Source organism: Hippoglossus hippoglossus, chromosome 16, assembly GCF_009819705.1.
Source record: "Hippoglossus hippoglossus isolate fHipHip1 chromosome 16, fHipHip1.pri, whole genome shotgun sequence".
Taxonomy (NCBI): domain Eukaryota; kingdom Metazoa; phylum Chordata; class Actinopteri; order Pleuronectiformes; family Pleuronectidae; genus Hippoglossus; species Hippoglossus hippoglossus.
In genome coordinates, this window is record NC_047166.1 from 25,257,141 (window position 1) to 25,279,768 (window position 22,628).

The following is a 22,628-nucleotide window of genomic DNA, read 5'->3' on the forward strand; positions in this document are numbered from 1 at the left end:
GTGTGCGTGTGTGCGCGCGCGCGTCCCAGCTCGACTCCACTAGGGGCGAAAACAAAGTTTGCAGTTGTTGACGTATATCAATTCCTGTTTCGGTATGTGCAGCGTGTTGGAGGATCCTTCCCTAGTGGGTGTGTGGGAGACAACAGTGCGACATGTCTGCAGACTTCCTCAAACTTTGAGACAGTAGTAGTTAGTTGTAGTTAGTAGTAGTAGTTAACCCAGCAGTATGGACTACTTATTCTCTATCACGGGCAGCGGAGCCAGAGTTGTCAGAGACGCGATCTCTCAGACACTGTGGCCCGGACCCGAGCAGGACACGGTCCACATCCAGCAGCACCATGTCGGGCCGAGATACCACAATGTCTCCGTCCACTGCAAAGCAGGTAAAACTGTCTCCATTCCTCTGCGTCAGCTGATGGGTAGCGGACAACACGAGTCAACGAGCTGGGGAGACCAAACTTCCAATGCCCTCTGTCCTACTGCGCCAAACCACCTTCAGAAACTGTTCAATTTAAAGTTAACTAGTGTCTTGTGTGCTTTTCTTACCTGTTAGATCAAGGTTTCACAGTTAGAAACAAAGAGGGACTGTACCTCTTAATTTCGGCTCAGTTCTTATACCAATACAATGCAAACTTTAAACCTGAGTTCAGATTTAGTTGTTATTTCCGCAGTACCCTGTCACTGAAATACGCCACGTTAGATGCGTTTGTACCGAGTGACCTGAAAAGTTGAGCTTGATTCAAACTCGTCACTATTTCCCCCAAAAAAACTCCTCATCTTTCATCTAACATGTGCCAGTGAAGCACTTGTCTGCTGTTGTCAACACACTCTTATGGTTACAGGCTGTGTCATGTGAAACAGCTGTAGGCTTCTGCAAGTAAATAACAGCAAAAACAAATAAAAACAATAATTTCTAGTTAAAATTTTCATTTTAGTTGATATTGACAATTATCATGATAAATGTCACATTCTTGTTTCTTTAAGTGTAAAGATGCTGAGTGAAGGTTGTGGCCCAGACAGCAAAACGTTTAACAAATCGGAGGAAGATCAGTGATGTGTTCTACCTGCTCACTGTTTGCACAATGCATAAGCATTATAGTGATATATATTCAATCATTGCTATTTTGCAATTGATAAAAATGTATTGTGATAATGATTGATACATTGCCCTGCCCAAAAATAACAGACTAAAAGTATCATCCTTACAGATCCAAAGTTTTCTGCCCATCACCAGACCCCTTTTTATATACATTACACTAAAGTTAGGATTAATGTGTGACATACATGCTCAGGTTGAACAGGGAAGGCTAGTCGCATTATGCAACACTAGTTGTTACACACATATTTCAGCAGACTTCCTGAACAGGACTGATTTTTGAACAGATTGTGTCGCGTAGTAGTGAATCATATAAGTCTTCCTCAGTGGCTGCTAGCTGCCTGTCCAGTTTGTTTTGAGGACACAACTGCCTGGGACAACTGAGGCATTTCAAATATTTCAGATCAGCAGGCAGTGCATGTTTGAAACCATCCAGCCAGTGAGTGAACAAGTATGTCCTCAAGGCTTTTCACATCGGGAAGTATCACCATGTTAATGAAAATTGGATTTTTTTTCTTCCTCATTCCACTTTGCTTCTCACACATAATTTATTATGAGGCCCATCAGTGCCGTCTCTGACTTTGAATCAAATGCAGAGATATGTAGTGCTGTTGAAATGAAAAAGCAGAGACGGGATGTGAGCTCTCAGGCCACACCATCCACTGATACATGTCACACAGAGTGCTGTGTGCTGGTAGTTAGCATCAATTGGTTGTTCTGAAAACACGCTGAAAGTGCGAGGGTACAGTCTCACCCCTGCTCTGGTTTAATGTACAGGGGGTTCGCAGCTCATGCAGAGTCGTCAGGCTCCAGAGCTCGGTGGCGTGCAGGTTAATTGTTCGATCTAATTAGGACAAAGATTAATCAGATTCATACTCGGCTGCTCTTGAAATGCCACGAATGGCAGTGGGGTTCATTAGCAGTCCCTTTGCCTCGCTCTCCCAGCAGCAGCAGAGTGGACCGCGGGGGCGGCATGTGTCTGCAGGCTACTGCCCCACTCGGGGGAGGAAGAATGAGACTAACTAGATGTGGAGTCAGGTAGTGGAAGAGAGAAGATGATGTTAGAGGTGAGGTGGTGAACAATGCATGGGTGGGCGGTGCCCTTTAGACACAGGGACCGCTGATAATGGGCCCGCTTGGCATGTCCACCCTAACCCCTATAAGCAACCAACTTATAAGCAACCAACTTATAAGGCGACAACCTGTGTCTGAATGGGACAGCCTGTTGCGAAGTCATGTCAACTGGGGCAGAAGCATTTCTGTGGCCAGTATTTCTAAGTAAAAGTCTGGATATTATTAGAAATGTTTTTAACATAGAAAATCAAAGAGGCCTTTCATATGTGGCAGACAGAATTTTCTTTAATCTGAGGCAGGTATTAAAATCTCCATCTGCATATGACCAACACTTATCACATGATAGAAGGTCCATATTTAGGTCATGTGGTGAAGCCTGACTCCGCTCCATCTACTGAACCAAGACTGTGAACTGTGAAATGTTGTTAACTGAAAATGATTTCCATCTGCCTTTTTGATTTCACAGTGCGACGACCCTTAGCTTCTGTACATTCACTGGGAATGTGTGTCCAAGTTGAGTTCATAAGGGTGGTCAGTGCAACGGAGAAGTTGTTGTTGTTGTTCTGTCAGGACTGGGACACATTTAAGAAAAGATATAAGAGGAGACATGCAATTTAGCTTTCACATTCAACATGATGAAATGTGCAGAATTGTTTTGTGATGGCTGTTTCACTTCTGCTCTGTCTTTGCCCTTGTTCCCATCACACATCAATTTTAGATATTGGTTTATCTGTCAGACACGGCACTGACTGAGAGGAATAGCAATGCAAACACTGACTGCAAACTCCCGCAGTATAGGCATAATAATAGAGAGTAAATGCCAGTGATAAGAGACACAGTACCTGGTCTTAATGTATCTTCAGTAAACACAGAAATGTCACACCTGCAGGCATTGAGAACACATGTCACAGCAAAGTAAGAAAAGGATCCTGTCCCAGTTGTAATCGGCAGCATGTGACTCTGCTTTCATAGAGTCCGTAAAATGACTCTGGTTTAACAGGAAAAGTCGTGGTTATTCTTGTAATGTACTTTCTTTCTTCTGATTTGATTATAAAAGTACGTGAAGAAACTAGAAACATTACATCCTGACTGATGGTTGTTCTGTTTTCACACGAGATAGGCCAATGCATTTTTAGCTTTATATCTGAGATCTCTGCAAATGCTATGCATAACACACGTTTTCCATTCTGCTCCGGATTTCTAAAGCTGAGTTAATGCAATTCTCTGAAGTTTTACAATGTATTGATGAAATGTTTGATGGGAGAGAACTTGCTGGCAAATGAGGAAGGCCAAGTGTGTTTTTGGTTTAACACCAACTATTTTCTGAAAGAGTGCAGTTTGATATCAATCTGTCCTTAAATCTCTTATCTAGATTGAATTAAAAATATGCACAGTTCGCACAGCTCTGTGCAGCTTCTAAGGATGTAACAATATATTACGTTTGTAGATTTGCAGATGCTCTCAGACACTGATTTCCAACTTTCTTTGAATTGTGAACTATAAATGATAGTGTATCAGTGGTTGCATGGTTTGTATGGTTTATAGCCAAATCAGACAAAAAGGTGATTATTTGGTCAATTAATAGTTAAAAGTGTGATAATTTATAAGGGAAAATACATGGCATGAGAAAAAATTGATTTTAGATGTCATATCCTGTTAATTCTCACGATGGATGAACAAATAGAAATGGCAAAATATTGCTTAAAATTAAAAAAAATGTCTTGCCCTTCACAAATGTAAAAACACAACCAATTGGGCCCAAATACTCTTCTATTAATAACCATTGCGTCACCAGGGCCTCGGTACAAGAGCAGCTTTGTCCTCCTGACATTGAACTCTCAGGTTCTTTCTGTCCCCAGGGTCCTCAATTATTTGTCACCATCCCCATTGCCCCAAAGGCTGACACTGACTCTGCTGCAATTATCAGCATGATTCAGACGTTGCAGTCTCCTGGTGCTCACTGTAATAGGTGATTTTAATCACCTTAATTTCCAGGAAGTCCTTGAGCAGCTTGTATGAGCATGCCACTCGTCCTGCATGCCATTAGGACGATCTGTTATGGCTCCGTCAAGGGACCGTAAGTGGCGGGAGTCCCAGTGGGATCACTGGACCACGGCGTTGAGCACCTGCTTGGCTCAAACAGAGTGTTCAGGGTCTGAACTCGTGACTGCTCCCTGACTTTTCAAGGATGTTCTGTCCACATGAACTGTGTTTCAGTCAGAGACAGAATCAATTACCGTACCGAAACCATGTCTTTCTTCAAGGACTTTGTCAACAACATAGTAGCAGGGTGTCCTTCTAACAGTTCCCTGCTCGGAAAACAAGAAAGGAGGTCAGTTTAGAGGTAAAATCAAACCCAGATGAAAACACACACTCGGGCTAAGCTCAGTAGCAATAATTGAATGTCAGAATGATGATAGAGGAGAGCTGAGTGGGACATATGACTTGTTAAACAACACAGAGAAAGACCCGAAATGTTTTGAATAGAAAACTAAACCGTGTTATACTGTACCTCCTGGTGACGAGTTCTGAGATATTTCAACAGTAGATGTTTGAAAGAGGCCAGATGATGAGCACAAATGCTGAGCACAGTTGACGTTTATGGGAAGGTAATTAAGACCTGCTCTGAGTGACTCAACTGGATCTTTAGCATCTTCATCACTCCAGCTGAAAAGAAAACCCGGCCTCGGGAAACATCCTTCTCCTATTCCCAAAGACTCTGCATCTTTAGCGGTGATTTCTTCCTCATTTGAAAACATCAGAGAAATTAAACCACTGTGTGGATGTGACGTCAGCTACAATTTTCTAAAGGGATGCTTTGAAGCTTTGAGTTAAGGTTTACTGCTTCCCTTTCACAGTTCTCCTTGCTGATGAGAGAAAAAGCAAGCCAACGTTCATTCACTGACTCGGGGTCGGGGGATTTCTCATGGTGAAATGTACTAGGAAATCAAATCTAGCTACGCAATTTCAAAGATCTTAACTTTGTATTTGTCATTTCTACCAATGATCACGGTTTACTTCTACAAAAGATTGTACCGCTAGAGTGAGTAACTCAAAAGACTGCCTGTCCAAAAAATAGCCAATGCTGATGAGTCATGCTTATCTTTTGGTGTGTTTTGGTGTGACTCCACAAATATGACAGTAACAGTTGTTTAATGTTAGGAGCTTGGTTAAAAATGTGTGTTTGTTTGTAGTGATGTTGATCATATGAGTATTCAAATATAGTACTACACAATCAAATTTAAAATGTAAAAAAGGAACATCGCAACATCATGACTCTTTAACTGAACTGAAAATTTCAATATTTGAAGTGGTGTTTGAAGAAGCCCTAAATACATTGGAAAATGATGTCATAATGTATAGATTTAACTGACCAGTGTTTCCTGTTTCCATGGCCTTTTCGTCTATCAGAAAAATATCATTAATAGCTCCCAGTTTTTATAGCTCTTCTCCTTTTCCTCCTACTTCTTCTTTTGGTTGCTCCCATTAGGGGCCGCTGGGTTACTGGATGTTGCATTTAGGTGGTATTACCATCAGGCTACTAGGGCGTCCCACTACAACTTGAAATAAACAAATTTAAAAGGCAAACTTTTCAAACATCAACTTTTACAAAACAGTCCCCAGGAAATATAAAACTGATACACGCATTTGGACGCAGCTTTGACGACACATTGGTCTGTGTGAGGCTGCAGGTTTGATGTCAGATTAGAACATGTGTAGGAATATTATGCTGCCTTTGTCAGTCCTGCAAGACTCACAATTCTTACATCTACGACATTAATCCGTTTGTAACTGGAAAAAAATAAGGAGCATCAGAATTTCGTTCTGGGGAGGTCGAAGGGTGGCAGAGGAGAAAAATGAGGTCAATGATCATCCTTCATCTTTGAACATCTGTGAATGTTTGACAAAGGTTTGTTTGTTTTGAACTGGGGTTTTAAATGTGTTGCTCAGCTTCTTTTTTTTAGCCATGCTCTATATGGGAAAGGGCAACTATGAGGGCAATTTCACATTTCTCCCCAACTGAGGCGTTATTCTTTTTGACCTCCTTTAATGAAGAGCTTGCTTTGTTGAACAGGATTAACATTTGGCTCTAAAACTGTTGTATGATGAGTTTTGTTTCTGTGCAAAGGAGGAAGACAATTCATCAAGTTGTCCAATCTCATCCTCCATGTGTGATTGTTAGTCATGCAGATGGATAACGCTGTCATCACTTTTTCCTCTCGATCTCAGCAGACCTGTCTGGCTTTATGGAAATTAAGCGGTCTGTGTTGGTGATCCAGCCTCTGCTCCTGTTTTTCCATTACAGACTGTGGGCAGACAGGAGCTGCACTTTGTAGAGGATTTTACATTGCCCATGTTACAGATCGCCTGTTTTATATCTAGTAAAGGTAAACGATTTTCAAATCTTTTACATAAGTAAAAGTAACAACACTGTGTTTAAGTAGTTTGCAGTTTACAATTAACAGTACTGCATTCAAATTCAACCCCTGTATCATTGTTACCTCCACCAAGGAGTTTATTTTTTGTTTGTTTGTATGTTTCTAGTGAAGATTATGAAAAAACTACTGTAACAAAACTTTGAATAATGCAGTATGGGTCAGGGGAAACCCATTCAAGTTTGGTGCAAATACAGATCAGGGGGTGGATCAACAATTTTCTTTTCATTTTCTTTAACATTGCGTTTTTTAACATTATTGTTAAATTTTCAGAAAATAATACATGGGCCATGATAGAAAACAAGTCAGACATATTTAGGGGATTGATATTTATGTATTTATCTGAGATAAAAATCTGGATCTAGGGAATATAAAGTGCGTTCACAAGGGGACTGTTGGGCCCTGGTGGATATATGCACTCTACTGAGTGCCATTTAAGTATGTTGACTGATTTTAATGCATATATTGTGTTTATTATAATATAAAATATAATATAAACATCAATGTTACCCCAGTGTATTCATAATGTACAGCCTGTACCTGGGTTTGGCCTGTACCACACTAAAGCCTGTTCTAATCGGCTCCCTGAACAGGACCCTTTGCTTTTGACTCAATAAGAAGATCTGATAATGCAGAGTTTGTGTTTCTCATAGCTGAGCTCATCACTTCTCCTACTATTGATTGGAGCTGTAACCTGAGAGGGTAGTGTTGCTGCCGAGATGCAGTGTGCCAGGGCTCCAAAAGGTGACGTAAACCAATAAAGATGCTCTATCGTACCATAAAGGTAGATAACTTATGTCTAAAGGTGTGCTTATTCAAACCTTCTCCCATTTTCTACCATCTGCTCTCAAACAAGACATCAGTTCAGTCTTCACACAGACCAAAGGTTATTTCATTAATTCTGGGTAATTACATTATAATAATGAATGGACAATGGTCATTAGTGCCCCACTGCAGACCATCACACATGAGATGAGTCACAGCGTTGCATTACTGTCATGGTAAGGATGAATCACAGAGTTGTGATTGAAGCTACTGCAAGCATACATTATGTGTGTCAACGCTATTGATCCAGCCAGTGCAGTTAGACTTCTGCCATACCATTCATCATGCCCCGTTTTACCCCTCTACAACACACACGCACTTACACACCTGCACAAACAAACACACACACACTCCCTCCCTCTCCCAACTTTGACTTTGAAAGAAATATTGCTCAAAGTGCAATAACCCTAACGCCAGAGGTCTGATGAATCACAGTGTGATCAGTGAGCCTGGAGTCTGAACGCAAGTGACAGTAGAAGGGAGGAGGACGGGCGGTCTGGGGCTCAGGCGGGACCTCCTGTTTCCAGCTGCATGAACTGTGGATCAGATATTTCACTGCGTGTTACTGAGATGCAGGATGTTTCATCACAGCGTGGCCAGCGTCTGCGTGCAGATCTAGTATTGTGTCAGGCTGCAACCAACGGTTGTCAAAATTCATTAACCTGAACTAATTTACAAATATACAAGATAGTGATAGGTATGAAGTGAAATATTTTGATACTGTCGCTAATATGACCCCTGAGTTTTTCTATTGTTAACAAAACAATCCTAAACTGATACCTTGTTTTTTGCCACACTAGAGGCATATAGGGCTGGCTATCACTGCTATGAATTTATTAAAATCTCTGACTTTTCCTCTTGTGCCACCATTAGGTTGAGATTTGTTTTTTAAATGAATACCTTGTTTACGATTGGAGGGATTGCCATGAAATTCAATACAGATCATCAGTTTACCCACAGGATGCATTATGATATCCTCACTTATCATTTAGTGCCACCATTAGGTCAAGCTAATATGTCCACTGTGTAATGCAAACAGGTTTGTGACTTTTACTTTGATTAATAACTACCTTTTCTCTCTCTCTTCAACCGTATGAACCCAAAAACCTGTCGGCATGTTTAAAAGGTATATATTTTTTTAAAGAATCCCAAACAGTTTTAAGCCTGAAACTGTAACAACAGAAGAAAATGTCAAATCTTCAGCTCTCAGACAGCCCTCGAACTAATCATCTATGACCTATGTTTTCATCAGGAAAAACAAACAAATCTTACTGTAAAATTGTGATATTTCATCAAAATGACTTTACACTGCTTGTTTCATTTAAACTTTCCAACAATAAACCATTTACACAATGCAGACTCTGCTAATAATATTAGTAGTAATAATAATAAATTACACTTCTCAGTGCAACTCAGAAGCCACCACTGTCTCAGGTGACACCAGTTAAATCAGTGATAATCCGGCTGCCACAAGGAACCATGCGAGAACGTTTGAGTATATTTCATCATATTATTGCGTTACAACTCAGAAATATGAGGATAAGTTGTATAACAGCCACGCCACGTGTGCCTCTGCATGGTGAAATGTGTTTGTAGTGTTGATGTACTGAGCAGCGTACAGATTGGATTTGAAAAACATGTAAATAGTTGAAAACGCCTAGGGGAGCATAAATTGCCCAGAAGCTGCTGGGGGTTCAGAGGGTTAAATCTGCACCAAGTGTGTCACTATGGAAACAGTCATGTACACGCTGTCAGAATATTAATTGAATGAGTGTGTATTAACAATAACATCCCTCAGGACAGATTGGAGTCCATCTTTTTAATGTGTCACAGTGAGAAGATCTTGAGCCATTTTACCAGCTACACTACTGTAGGGAGATTAGCCGACATGGTGGAGAGTTAATTAGAGGACAGGGCAGATCCAGAGCCTCCTGTTCTAGCACAGACATGCCCACATGGACACACAAATCTGCAGTTCAGCAAAGTTTCCCATAATGCAGAGTAGTGTATAGGCTGGTCCGTGGAGGCTGGTGGCTGGGGGCTGTGTAATATAGAGCTGAGTGGTACTGAGAGTGTTGGCAAAGAGCTGTTGCCTGTCACACTGTGTTCTCTGTGTTTAAGTTGACAGCTCCACTAGACCCATGTATGGTATATTCATTACAATGGAAAGACTGCAGCCTCTGCTAGCACTACAGTGGAGCTACACAGCAATAATGGCCTGTTTCTTGATACAGTGCTGTTGGACTTCTTTTCCTCCTTTGTTATTTTTCAGGGGTATTAACTAAGAAAGTTAACATTAGCTGTTGTTGGTTTGATGCATTGCTTCTATCTTTCTGCAGCTGGAAATTTGAGACATAATTAGAGGATCCATAAGTGTAATTACTTTCCTGCAGGTTGGGGGAATTTAAAAGGGACCTTTTAAGCTTTGCCTTGTTGTCTGTATATATAATGTGACATTGTCAAATATCCATATTAAATGTGGACAAAGTTTCAAATAATAAGGTGAATGTATTTAAGAGTAATCCTTGTGAGACAAACCTCAGGTGTCTGCTGTTCTGGAAACAAAGCTTTCACTACACACTGACTTCAGCTCATCACTTTATCCGCTCCAAACACAGCCCCAGTCAGACTTTTCATCGTATATGTGTATGTACAGGTTCTTTCAAAACACATTATATTGGAGTAGTCTTTTTGGCACTTACTGTACTCAAGTATAATGGGTTATCCATGTAGACTACGTCTATTGCTGTGTTAAATAATAAGCCGGCGTCGTGCTGTATTCTTAGTTGCTCTACAGGTTCATGCTTTTCGCTCTCATATTCTTGATCGTATTCAGGCTCCAGCATGAATGGATTAGGGCTGCAATTTTCTGTCAGATCACGTCCGAGTCTGACAGAAATCGAACCGAGCCCAACCCGAACTCGACGGATATTCAAGTTTTTTCTACCCTCCCCTAGCCAGATGCTTTCCCCGAGTACAGGCGCGTGCTGTGTAGAAATAAAGTACATAGCCCAGCCAAGCCAACATGTCTGAACCTGACCCAAACCTGAATATCATTTCAAAAACTGTATAAGGGGTGGGGTCAGGTATCCAAACCCTAATACAGATGCATCTGAGAAGTTTCACCATTTCCAATCAATTATCTTCTGATAGTTAGTTTTAGTTACTAGTTACCTGATTTTGCAGTTGTTCAGAATGTCCATCCTAAGAGGATGAATCAGTGCTCACAAGTGTTAACAGATGTTCATCCAATCAGAAGAAAGCGGGATATTAAGGAGGCCAGAGCTAATATTACCTGTTTAAGTCAGACTTAAATGAAGAGCTGAGTGCCAAGCAGTGTGACATAAATACAACCTTTTTTTAAAACTATGAATCATGCAAAGCTGCTCTAGCAGTGTCCCAGAATAAAACATAGCGCTGGAAATGAGCATAATAGATTCACTTAAAGTATTAAACAGTATATAGCCTATTGCAGCTGCAATGATGCAGCAGTAAATAAAAAAGCACGTTTCTTTCTGATTCATATCACAGCATTAAATAAGGTGATCCATGCGCCTGTGGTGCTGTCATTAAAGGTTCAACGTGGGTTGTGTATGTCTGTGTTTCCGTCTGGAGCTTAACATGAAGTAAGATCTCAGCCTCTCAAATGCATCCACACACAGGCTGTGACATCATCAGGACCGTCTCCTGAAGTTGGCCTCCCAGCTCTCTATCACATTTACTCTGTCCTTGTGTCACATGATCACATGAGGAAAATGTACTTTTCTCGTGATACACATCAAATAACTTCTTTTTTGCACATGAGAAAGGAGGTCAAAAAAAGTTCTGTTCCTCTTCGCTGCCATAAAATTGTCATGTCCTCCTCACGACTTGGTGTTAAGATAACGACACCAGCAGCTTAGCTTTAAAGCCAGAGTTTGTCCCTGTGTGATATAGTCAGCACTTTTCACTCCTGTTTTGTTTGAGTAAGCATTTCACTGCATAGAGTCTCCTCTCACAGACATTAATTCAAGTCGGTAACAGCTCTCTATCTATTGCTCTTAGCCCAGCACTGTGGTCTTGTCAGTGTTGACATATCAAGTTAAAAGCATTCTCAGTATTTATTTTCCCTATTATAAATAACTTTACCCAGGTAAATCTGTATACAAGTGTAGCTGCATGATTTGAATCAATAACAAATGAGCCAACCAATCAGCTGCTTTCGAAACCCATGTTCTGAACCTTACGCCTCCTTATCCACAAGGCTTCTCTATAGTTTTAAGGTCTCAACTTCACAATGTAAAGTGCCTTGAGACAATGTTTGTTGTGATTTGGTGTTATACAAATAAAATTGAATTGAATCCTAAATTGTATCCAATCGGAGGATGTCGCCACAAGCGAGCTGCTATTGTCACAACACATTGCACATGAGCCAGAAAATCCAATGGCAAGGCAATATTGTTTTGTGAAACAGGCCTATTATCTCTTTACCTGCCACTCATATTGGATTTCTGATATAACTAGCTAGCAAGCTTATTCTGTTTTGATAATGTGGCCTTGGTGTTTCTGTCACAAACTCAATCAATCAAATGTTATTTGTATAGCCCACATTCACAAATCACAATATGTCTTATATGACATCCTCTGCCCTTAACCCCCAACAAGAGTAAGGAAAAACTACCAAAAACACCCATTAACAGGAGGAAATAAATGTTAAACTGTGCCAGAGGGCTGCTGATGTCGACCAGTCCCTTCAATGCCAACAGATGTTGAGCTTATTTAATGCCCTTAATTGTTTTTATTATAACTGAGAAGCCTCATTATGGAAGAGGGAATGTAAGTATGTAAAGCAAAGATGTAGTTTGGGTAGTACACAATGTCTGCACAGTAGGTCTGTCTGCCTGTCTGCCACTGTGGTCCAGACTTAAAAATCCTAACAACTCTCTGATGGGTGCAATGAGATTTTCTTCTTTTCCACCCCCAAGATCTTCTTAACTTTGGTTATCCCCGGATTTATTTTTTATCCAGCAACACCATCAGGTCAATTTTATTAGATACTTGGTTTATGACACATACAAGTAAAACTACATGCCCAGCAGCCTCAAATGTGATGTGTTTTACACTAATTGACAGATGTTAGCATGTTAATGTGCTAAACTAAGAAGGTGAACATTGCTCCTGATAAATATAAGCATGGTGTATTAATGTTTACCTTTGAGCTCAAAGTGCTGTTGTGACTTAGTACAGCCTCATGTCTTAGTCTGGTTATTTGATAGACCTACACTGATAATTAAGAATGGACACTGCGGATAAAAAACCTTTTTGACTAGAAGTATATTTTTCAAATTTCTTATCACATTATCTCTATATATTCTGCTGATGTAAATCTTCTCGAAAACTCATTAAGAAAATTGCTGGACAGGATTGTTTTTTTTTTTAAATACCTGGGAAAATAAAAATGCTTCATCACTTTGCTGCGACATATCCGAATCCAAGTGCCATGAAGCATGGGTTCATTGATTTGTAGTATTGCCTAAAATGGTCTGATACAGCATGTACACAGTAATCAATTGTATTGATTGATAACATTGATTGAATAATCAATATTTCAACTAATTATTTGGCACTGAAAATCACAGTATGATGTCAATCTCATCAAAATGAGCATAGATCGTTCAAAAACACACTAAGCTTGACAAAACACAACGCGGGGGGGTTGCAGGCTTGTTGCATTATATTTCCCAGGTGTTTCAGCTATTGTGTCCATCCTCTGTGCACCACAAACTGCCAAGACACTGCCTCTGTCCTCCCTCCCTCACAAACAGAGTCTCCGGCTTTCGAGCTGGTCCTGCACGGCACCTGTTCAGTGTGGCTGTGGTGCAGAGCTGCTGCCTCCCCAACTGTTAGGTTTTTTTTCTAAAAATAACAATCCGGGGAGGGCTGCATATAGCCTGTAGGCAGGGAAAACAAGGGAGCACAGGGAAATTGGCTGCTTGTGTATTCTATCGGACCAGGATGGGAATTGTTAGCCAGACAGTTGTTAACTCTCCTATTCCCTGCCTGCCTCAGTTTTGTCATGGCTGTGTACAAAGCGAAGAGGGACAACACTGTATATTTAGAGGCCGTGAATCATACTCAACAGATGCACTGGTACAGAACACAGCATGTTTTTTAAAGTCGGATACCGTGTACAGCATTTGTATGTAGCTCTGGTCAAGAATCGAATTGTTCAAATCAATTGAAATTGTATCAAATCCTTTCAAATGTGCATATAGTTGTTGCTGCTTGCTTCAATGGAGACTTGTTTTAAATGTTTATTTTTCCTGTTAAGTTTAATCACACAATGATGGCAGCCATGAAGGAGATCTTTAAGTTATTGAAGTTTGGTAATTAACCACCATTTCATAGTTATGTACTTGTTAGAGATCTTTAGTGTACAACTAAACAACATGAAGGTTTTAGGGAGGACAGGGGACAATCGTGATGTTAGGGAGTAAAAGGTTTCTGATACTGCTATATGGGCTGAAGTTATCCAACTCTTATGACAAAGATATAAATAGACATCTTTCCTGCATTTTTATTGTGTAAAATAAATACAAGTTCATGTCAGCAAATATAAAAGCAATATGACTGCGATAGGGTCATATCGGCTTGATATTATCCGCAAATAAAAAATCATTCAGGCTCTCGTGTTAACCTGATATATGAAATATTTGTCAGTCTAAATCTTTTTTTTTTAATTATCTTATTAAAGAAAAAAGTGACTCTTTAGGAGCTTCACTTTAAAAATGTGTCCCTCAGTTTGGGGTTGATTACAGTGTCCCCCCCCCCCCCCCCCCCCCCTCCACAAAGCCACATTAAACCATGAACTCTCTTTAATTTGTGGGTGACAGTGAAAACAAAGATACCTGCTGTGTACCTCTCTGCAGCTTGTGTAGTCATGAGACACTGACATAGGCCCCTGACTTGGATGCAGAACATATAACGCACTTCTGCCATTAAGTCGCTCATGTAGGCATGACTTCTTGTGACTGGTTACATCCCAGATTGGTGAGAGGGCAGCCTTTGTTTTTTCTGACACAAAAGCAGCTCCTTTCAGCTTCTGAGCGAGTTTGCAGCTCCTCGTACAGTCGACCCAGTGTTATTCAGCCCATTAATGAGCCAAGTAAAATGTTCTTTATGACAACAGTAAAATTGCTTGCGCTGTGGCAACTGTTGTTTTACTTGGTTGAACAACAAATTAGATAACTAGCGACCTAAGGTCACCTCTATTAGACATTTCTCCACAGTGCTGTTCAGCAGAGATAAGTGCATTGACTTTATCTAGATTTGCACTGGCCACAGGCCCATTTCCTCCGACCTATCCACTGCAGCCTCTGCACCAAGAGCTCAAGTCTGTCACTGGCAGTATGTTATATCAAGCTGTCTCAATCTCTCGTGTGCCATATCCAACTGCTGTGGTAGAAAAGCAAAGACTTTCCATCTGAACAGGAACAAATTTAATTTGACCACTACTATATTTTCACCAAAAACTGAAAATCATAGGTCTAGAATATTACTGAACGCAGATGGATGACATGAAACAAACAACAAAGGCTGCGATTTGTAGACTTTTCCAGGATTCCTGTGGAGTGGGATGAAACTGTAGCGTCCTTTTATTGAAGATGGCCCCAGTGCTGTGTTTCACTGTGTCTGCAGTGTGAATAAAATACCCATTTCTTGTGCCACCATCCATGGTGAGGTTTAATTTTAGACCAATCACTGGCTCACCATTTGCGAACACCCTTGCAGCTGCTAATGCATATCTGTTATTCTCCCTCACTTTCTCTGTCTGTCTTTGTGTCTCGCTGCAACTCGTTCTGTATTGTTTGGAAGTCTGAGGCACTTCAGCCTGATCTTGTGTTTACCCTCGCTGTGCTCAGCTTGCCCCAGTTTATAACTGAGTGTGAGCATGTCAAGCTGCTTCGTCTGTGCAGTCCTGCAGCGCACAAAGTAGATTGGCACCTCTGCTGTTTGATTACAGACTCAGGTTACATGTTGTCTGCTGCTCTCGCATGACCTGCAATCAAACACAGATACGGTGGATAATATTGAATAACAGGGAAGCATGGAATCACACTGATAACGTGTTGCCTCTTAATAAGAATTAAGATGGTCATTCACAGTCAACAGCTCCAAACTAGGATTGCATGTGTATATTAGCGATTAATCTAACGATTATTTTTTGATTTAATCTAACAATAAATGTTTTGATTAATCTAAAGATTATTTTTAATTACTCAATTACTATAATTCATCAAAAATAAAATTAAAAAACTTGTGCCATTTATATTTATTTAATAATCTTCTCTTAAATACAAACCAATCTGACAAAAAACAAAGTATGCACTGCAAGGCATTTTTCCACAACAAAAAATAGCCCAGTCTGAACTGCTTTTACAGTCCCATTTCTCTCCAAAATAAGATTAGTGGAAGAGCTTGTTCCATTAAAGTAAAAGGAATATCTCAATCTACATTAAGCTGTCCAACAACAAAATAAATGAAAACCAAAGTAAATTCGAGTAACTTTCTGGAGGAATAGCAATACTGTGTAAATTCAAGTTTAGCAAAAACATCGAAGTAGGCTAATAGTTGTATTAATGTAAACTGACACAGTAAGTATAATTCAATAGTATTTCAACAATACTTATAAATTTTCACACTGAACTGAAGTGTACTCCAATAATACAATAAATAGTCTTTTCTCATTTTAAGTAAAATAAGGTTTGCATTAAAAATAAAGGGCTTTTGAAAAAAGGCATCTTAAAATAAAGTTCTTAATTTTAGAAAAAAATAAATAAAAATATATAGTTTGAGTTTCCCCTTTTCTTCTTTTTCTTAATATGTAACTACATTTCACATATCAAAAATCTCAACAAGCATTAACAAACAGCTTTAACTTTCCTCTTTGTTCCCACTTTCTCTTGTTCAGTGAAGTAAACTTTACCGAGTGCTGCCAGGATTTACTACCATAAAGACGGAAAAAAGCTGCGCAGGTTAAAATAGAAACACTCCATCACAGTCTAATAACAGGTGTGGGTCCATAGAGAGCTGCTTCTGGGTCCGGTCCTGACCGCAGTCCGACTATTGGGAACCTATGCTAGATGATCGTGGCCGATTATTATTTTTTTTCTCGCTTCAGCTTGCTTTTCAGGTGAGTCCATGCCTTGACTGTGTGCAGCCACCTTCCTAACGACGCGTCAACGCACTTTCTGCGAGTCGTCGTATTTACGTACGCCCCAGCACTACTTTAAAACCATCAGTCACTTGAACAATCTGAGAAGGAAAAGAGAAATCAGTCTTTGGTTTGACTGCTCATAGCTTATGGACATATGCAACCTGTGAAGCCATTTCTTTGTATTAAACGGCGAAGAGACCAAAACTTTTACCAACATGACTGCAGTCTTTAAAACTGCGATTAAATCCTAATATGGTGAGCAAAATTAAACACAATACTACAGTATCAGTAGCACTAGCATGTATTACCAAACATAACTCTGCATTTCATAAATGAAACCCACAGTATCATCTCTACAAGGCTGATATTTACACCTGACGCAGCTCGGATTTCCTCACTTTCTACCAAACACTCCTGAGCCCCAGAAATAGCAACACAGGTGTATGACTCATGTTTTGAGCTATCTGTGGTACCTGATGAGAAAGACAATGATAAAGGGACTCGTTGGTCATGTTAAACACCTAAAGAAAGGGAGGCGTCAGTGCGAACTGGGGTCAGTTCATGTCCAACATAATTCTTCCCAAATTCATAATTCTTCCCAAATTCAAAACCAAAACCTTCACCTATAAGCTGCTTTCTTGGCTCTCACACCCTCCACCTCCAATCAACAAAGGCTTAGTCATTTCTCAAGCCCTTGTGCCTATGCTCCCTGTTTTCATTCCGCCGTCAAATACCAATGTCAGCCCTTTTTCTAGATCTTCTCCAGTCCCAGGAGTCTCCTACCGTTTCTTTTATCTCCCATCCTGATACTAGTCTTTCATCTGCTCGCTTCTATATTGCAATCACCATTCCTTCATCACCATGCCTTCACCCATTCTCACCAAGCTCCGATCTTCTCCCCGTGCCTTCCTCTATTCTCCATCTCCTCTACCTCGTGTTCCTATCATTCTAAGACCTAAACTGTGGCCACTATTTATTCTCCCTCTTTTGCTTTAATTCCTGCAGTCATCAATCCTGTCTTGTGCCTGCTCCTAAACCTTCCCTTACCTTCCAGATAATTTCAGAAAGTAGAAAAACTGCTGTAAACCCTTAAAAGTATCTCAAAACAACTGGAGCTACTGCGATTACTGCCAGTTTACGCCCCTACTCTAGTCTTCAGCTGTCACTTCCCTGTGCAACATACCCTCATTACCCAACCAACACATAGCACTGAACCCTCCCTTTTCCTTCACCCCCACCCCCCCTCCAGCTCAGCCCCCACTTTCCCTCTTCTCGCATCTCCAGCTTTAGCACACCCTGCTTTCCCACTGAATCCATCTTCCTCTTCTCCTTCTTGTGCTTGCATCCAGAGCGGCGGTGCCCTGATGGAGGTCAAGCCTTGTTTCTGTCTGCCGTGAGATGCGACAGGGGGGAGGAAGGCAAGGTGAAGCACTTTCAGGCGGCTGTCATTGAGCTGTACAGTGGTCTAGGAGGAAGACAGGATGAGAACGAGTGAGCGAGGGGAGGACAGTGTGATAGAGAGAGAGCGAGAGCAAGCGAGTAGATGCAGAGCGAGAAGGAGAGAGAGAGAGAGTGAGAGAGAGCAAGTGGTCCGGCGCTCACAGCTCACATTGCTGGCTGGCTGGCTGGCTCGCTCACTGTTGACGAATGAGCTGTCTACCCACGGGGCTGGGAAACGGCAGCTTGTGACAAGCTGGGGAGAGGGGAACATGAATGTAATGCGTACCTTGCCTCGCTTGCTTACAGATACCGGCCAGAAGAAGACCCCAGAGAAGAAGGATGGGAGGCGCATGTCGTTCCAGAGACCCACAAGGGACCATTGAATATTCTGTGAGTAACAAAGAAGAAACTCTGTTTCTGTGTAATGTTGTTCCAATGTTTTAATGCTCTTCTGCTCTGCCGCTGCTGCTTCTGTGTTTGTCTGTGTGTGTCTGCTGGTGCTTTCTGTAGCGCTGACCTGCTCCAGTTATATTCTAGCTGTAGCAGTTGTGTTTGTGTGTTGTGAAGGCACTGTGTCTGACGATGCTTGGTAACTCATTAGTGAGGGGGGGGGGGAGCATGTAACAAGTGTAGATCATTCTCAACTGTTTACATTAAGATGTGTGTTTATGTGTGTGCGTACACAGATGTGCAGTGGAGCTCGGAAAGCTTATGGAAACAATGCATCCTCTGCTAAAGATTCCCCTGTGCAGAGGCTTAACACTCAGCTCCATTTTGCATTTTGATATATAGAAAGGAGGCATGAATGGTAGTGGCTCCGTACCTTTCCTCCAGCTGGACGCGGAGGGGATAGACGGGCAGGAGCACTGGCAGGACATGTATTTGTTTTTCCACTCGTTCTACGTGCCATGCATCGAAGAGCATTCCTCCACAGAGCTCGCTGTGTTGCGAATGACCTTCCAACTGCGTTGTCATTTCTACTGATTTAGCTGTTGTTTAGGAGAAGGAGAGGGAGGTTGAGAGAGAGGGAGAGAGCAAAGAAGAGGGCTCTGGTTCCCTGGTGTGAACTGAAAATGGAGCCTGTCTCTGCTTTGCCTGGTTGTGTTCTTCAAATGACCCTCAAATCCAGCTGCAATCAGACTGCCTTTCCTTTCCTTGCCTCTGTCTCTCTCTCTCTCTTTCTCTCTCACTCTCTCCGTGGCAACAATGAGGAGTGGGATTGCTGTGGCTCAGCTCCGAATTTCTGCCTGTCTGCCGGGGAGAGAGGAGATGAAGGTAGTAAGGAGAGGCAGAAGGGAGGGAGGGAAGGAAAGGTCTATGGTCTCTCTCTCTGACATTCCAGTCTCTCCTACCAAACTCCTCTTTTCATTTCCCTTCTCTCTGACAGTTACCTTTCCATTGGCTCTCTCTGTCTGTTGCCTCCGGCTCCAGGAGCTACTGTAGGTTTCGCTGTGATTGGTTCCCTTCCCCCATCTCCAACACCTCAGCAACACCGGCACCACCTCCACATCCACCACCTCCCCAACCTGTCAGTCATCCTAGACCTGCTGACTGACAAGGCCCTTGTTTACTTCTCCGGGGCTTGAACAACCTAAACTGTTACAAGAGGATATTTGTCAGAGCCAAAGCACTGTGTCATGGCCCTGATATGGGCAGAAGGGGCCCCAAAGAGTTCGCAAGATGGAATGAAACGCTATTTGTAAAGAAAAATAGGGATATATTTCACATTTAGTTGTGGGGGGGGGGATTTATGTCTCAATCGCACAGCGTACCAATTCTGTCCTTGTTAGACATCACTCTCAGTCCTTATTACCCCCTCTTAGATAGCTAAAAGTGTGATGGATGGATCAAGTACTGCCAATGGTTTTGTCCTGTAGCCTGACATGCTGCAACATCACTAAGCGAGGAGGCTTTGGGCCAGCAGTAATATCTAAGGCAGTATTGCCAAGCTCCCCCTAAACTCCGAGGGTCATGTGGCCAACACGGTCCCAGTGATTGAGAAGCAGCTTTATCTTAAACTCATCTCCTGGCTGGGGGGGGGGGGGGGGGGCAGCGGGCAGCCAGTGATGTTTCCTTATTTCGCTCTCCAGCAGATAAGTTTATAATCTATTGCCTGGCGCCCACAGGAGAAAGGAGAGTTTCCTCTTATGCTTCCTTATCAATAAAATCTCCCTCCGTCTTCCTCCTCCCCACCCTCTCACCCCTCTACCTCACACACAGGACTCTGTCTATTTGCCCTTTCTTTGCATTGAGAAATAACCTTAGCAGCTACAACCCATCTGCCTAGACACTGATAACGCCAGTCCATTCAGCCAAGTCCAGCTTTTGGCTGACCTGCATCCAATTAAAAAAGTGTTTGAAGTCTCTGGGAACAACAGAGATAGATGAGAAGACAGAAAGACACAGACGGAGAGAGGCAGAGAGCGGCACAGAGGTGAGCCGTACAGTGGGTGGATTGGCTCAGTCTTCCCACAGACTGTGTGAGAGGGCAGCCAGTCAAAGTCAAAGAAAATAAAGAAGTGAGATACACACATGTTTCTCCACATACAGCATTATCACACCGTGGACATAGATGCTTTAAGTGATCTGCTAGTTCAATTTTTACCTGAATTCCAAGGACCTGCAGGGTGTCCTGACTTACAGATTGCTGCATTTATGTTTTGGGCGTTACTTTTTTAGGTTTGGCCTTACTTTAAATTGCCTCTGATAATATTGCACTGTCCAAGTTAAAAGTAATTGCACTTCAAAACATGGCTTTATGGATAATCAGGAACATCAGCAGTCACATGTAAAGAGAAGTTAAGGTTTAGGCGGTTTATTCTTAGGTGAAACTAGAGATGTCCTTATTGAGGCTTTTATTTGGCACCAAATCCCGGTCCCAGACTTTCAATATTGGGCCTCTGCAAATACCAAATGTGATCAAAATATGATATTTATCTAAATGGTACGTTGTTACATAGCTGTGCTAACAGTTTGTGGTTGAGTGTAGACAGCAGCTCTCAGAGAGCAAACAAGATTACTTTTGGTCTGCTATCAACATATTCATGAAATTAATGTTAATTAACTACAGCTTATGACCTACCCGCAACTGTAGAATCAGTACTTATCATTTACCTCAACTGTAGCACCCCTCCACAGTCAAATTTATCCTGCTAAAGTTTCATAATGAACTGAGATTTTAACACTTACATTTTGACTTGTGCAAGTATAAAAAATCTCTGACTGTTTTGAGTTGTGCACAGGCAAATCATTGAATCAGCCCCTCCTTGCCTGGATGTCGTTCTCCTTTCCCTTGTCTCTCAGAAACACTTGTGTGTTTTTAAGTTTTTCCCCATCCACGGCAGGCAGGCAGAACTCTGGATTACGTTGGTAGTATCCACTTTAGTTGTGTAGTTTCCAGTGAACACACAGTACATGCATTTATTTCTCAGCAGGCAGTCGGACCTCGGCATAACCTGACCCCGCTCTGTGTACCTCAGTTTCCTCGGTTCTTTTCCAATCTCCCATTGCCAAAGATAACATCTACATTGTGATGGACTGGAATTATAATTATTATAATAATACTTATAATAATGACAAATATTTGTACAGATGCTTTCATACAAGAAATGCAGTTCAAAGTGCTTTACATACAATATAGATGCTAAAATAAAAATAAAAAAGTAATTGATATAAGAGAACCGAAATTAAGAAATATATTTAGATTTAAAAAATGGATGAAATAAGACAAAGAAAGAAAGTGATAATAATTATAAAAGTGCAGGAGTGCAGGCAAGATCTAGTTAATGGCTGTAGTAAAAATAAATGTTTTAAGTTTTCTTTTTAAAGACGTTTACTGAACTAGGTTCTTTGATATCTTCAATGTTTGGTGAATTTCTGGCCTGAACCCTCGTACCCACACACTCTCACACAGTCTGTTGCTGCGCTCTCAGCAGACCTGGCACAGCAAAGCTCTCATCACATTTTGTATAGTGACACTAGAGAGCCCTTTTGAGGGGAAGTGCTGTCTGGATTCTAGTTTGTAAGCAGGGGAAGAAAGAATGGAATTGTCAACAGATATTAAACATTAATGTTGTGGTGGATCAGGGTATTTTTTATTTAGTCAGGCCATGAAGCCATAGAAAATAATTAAACTACAGAACATGTTTGAAATGATTACTGATGGTTCATGATGTCTATTTTCATGGCCAAGACCACATATATACACCAACAGAATATATAAATATACTCAAATATTGGTGTGGAATCTTCAGCCATGCTAGCACCATGTCGTTTGGATTATTTCAAAAACCTTGGATGGGTTATGATCAAATTTAATTTTGAGTTATTGTGTCCAGAGGATGAACCATAATGACTACGGAGACCCATTGACATTTACTGTAGCACCAACAGTAGCTCAAAGTTGTTACCTATCCTGTGACACAACTCAACATCTACTGGATTCATTTACACATAGTCTTCAATTTAGGACTGGGCGATATGGCCTAAAACAAATATCGCAATATTTTTAGGCTATATCGCGATACACAATATATATCTTGATATTTTGAAATCTCCTCTA

At 41.2% G+C, this 22,628-nt stretch overlaps 1 protein-coding gene across 1 annotated transcript in view; it reads left to right on the plus strand.

The window, feature by feature from the left end:
- Window positions 1-22,628, plus strand: part of oxr1a (oxidation resistance 1a) — a 159,345-nt gene that overhangs the window by 88,737 nt on the left and 47,980 nt on the right. Inside the window, 2 exon segments of the mRNA XM_034611914.1 lie at window positions 18,374-18,432; window positions 18,434-18,457. Coding sequence (XP_034467805.1) covers window positions 18,374-18,432; window positions 18,434-18,457 — 83 coding nt within the window.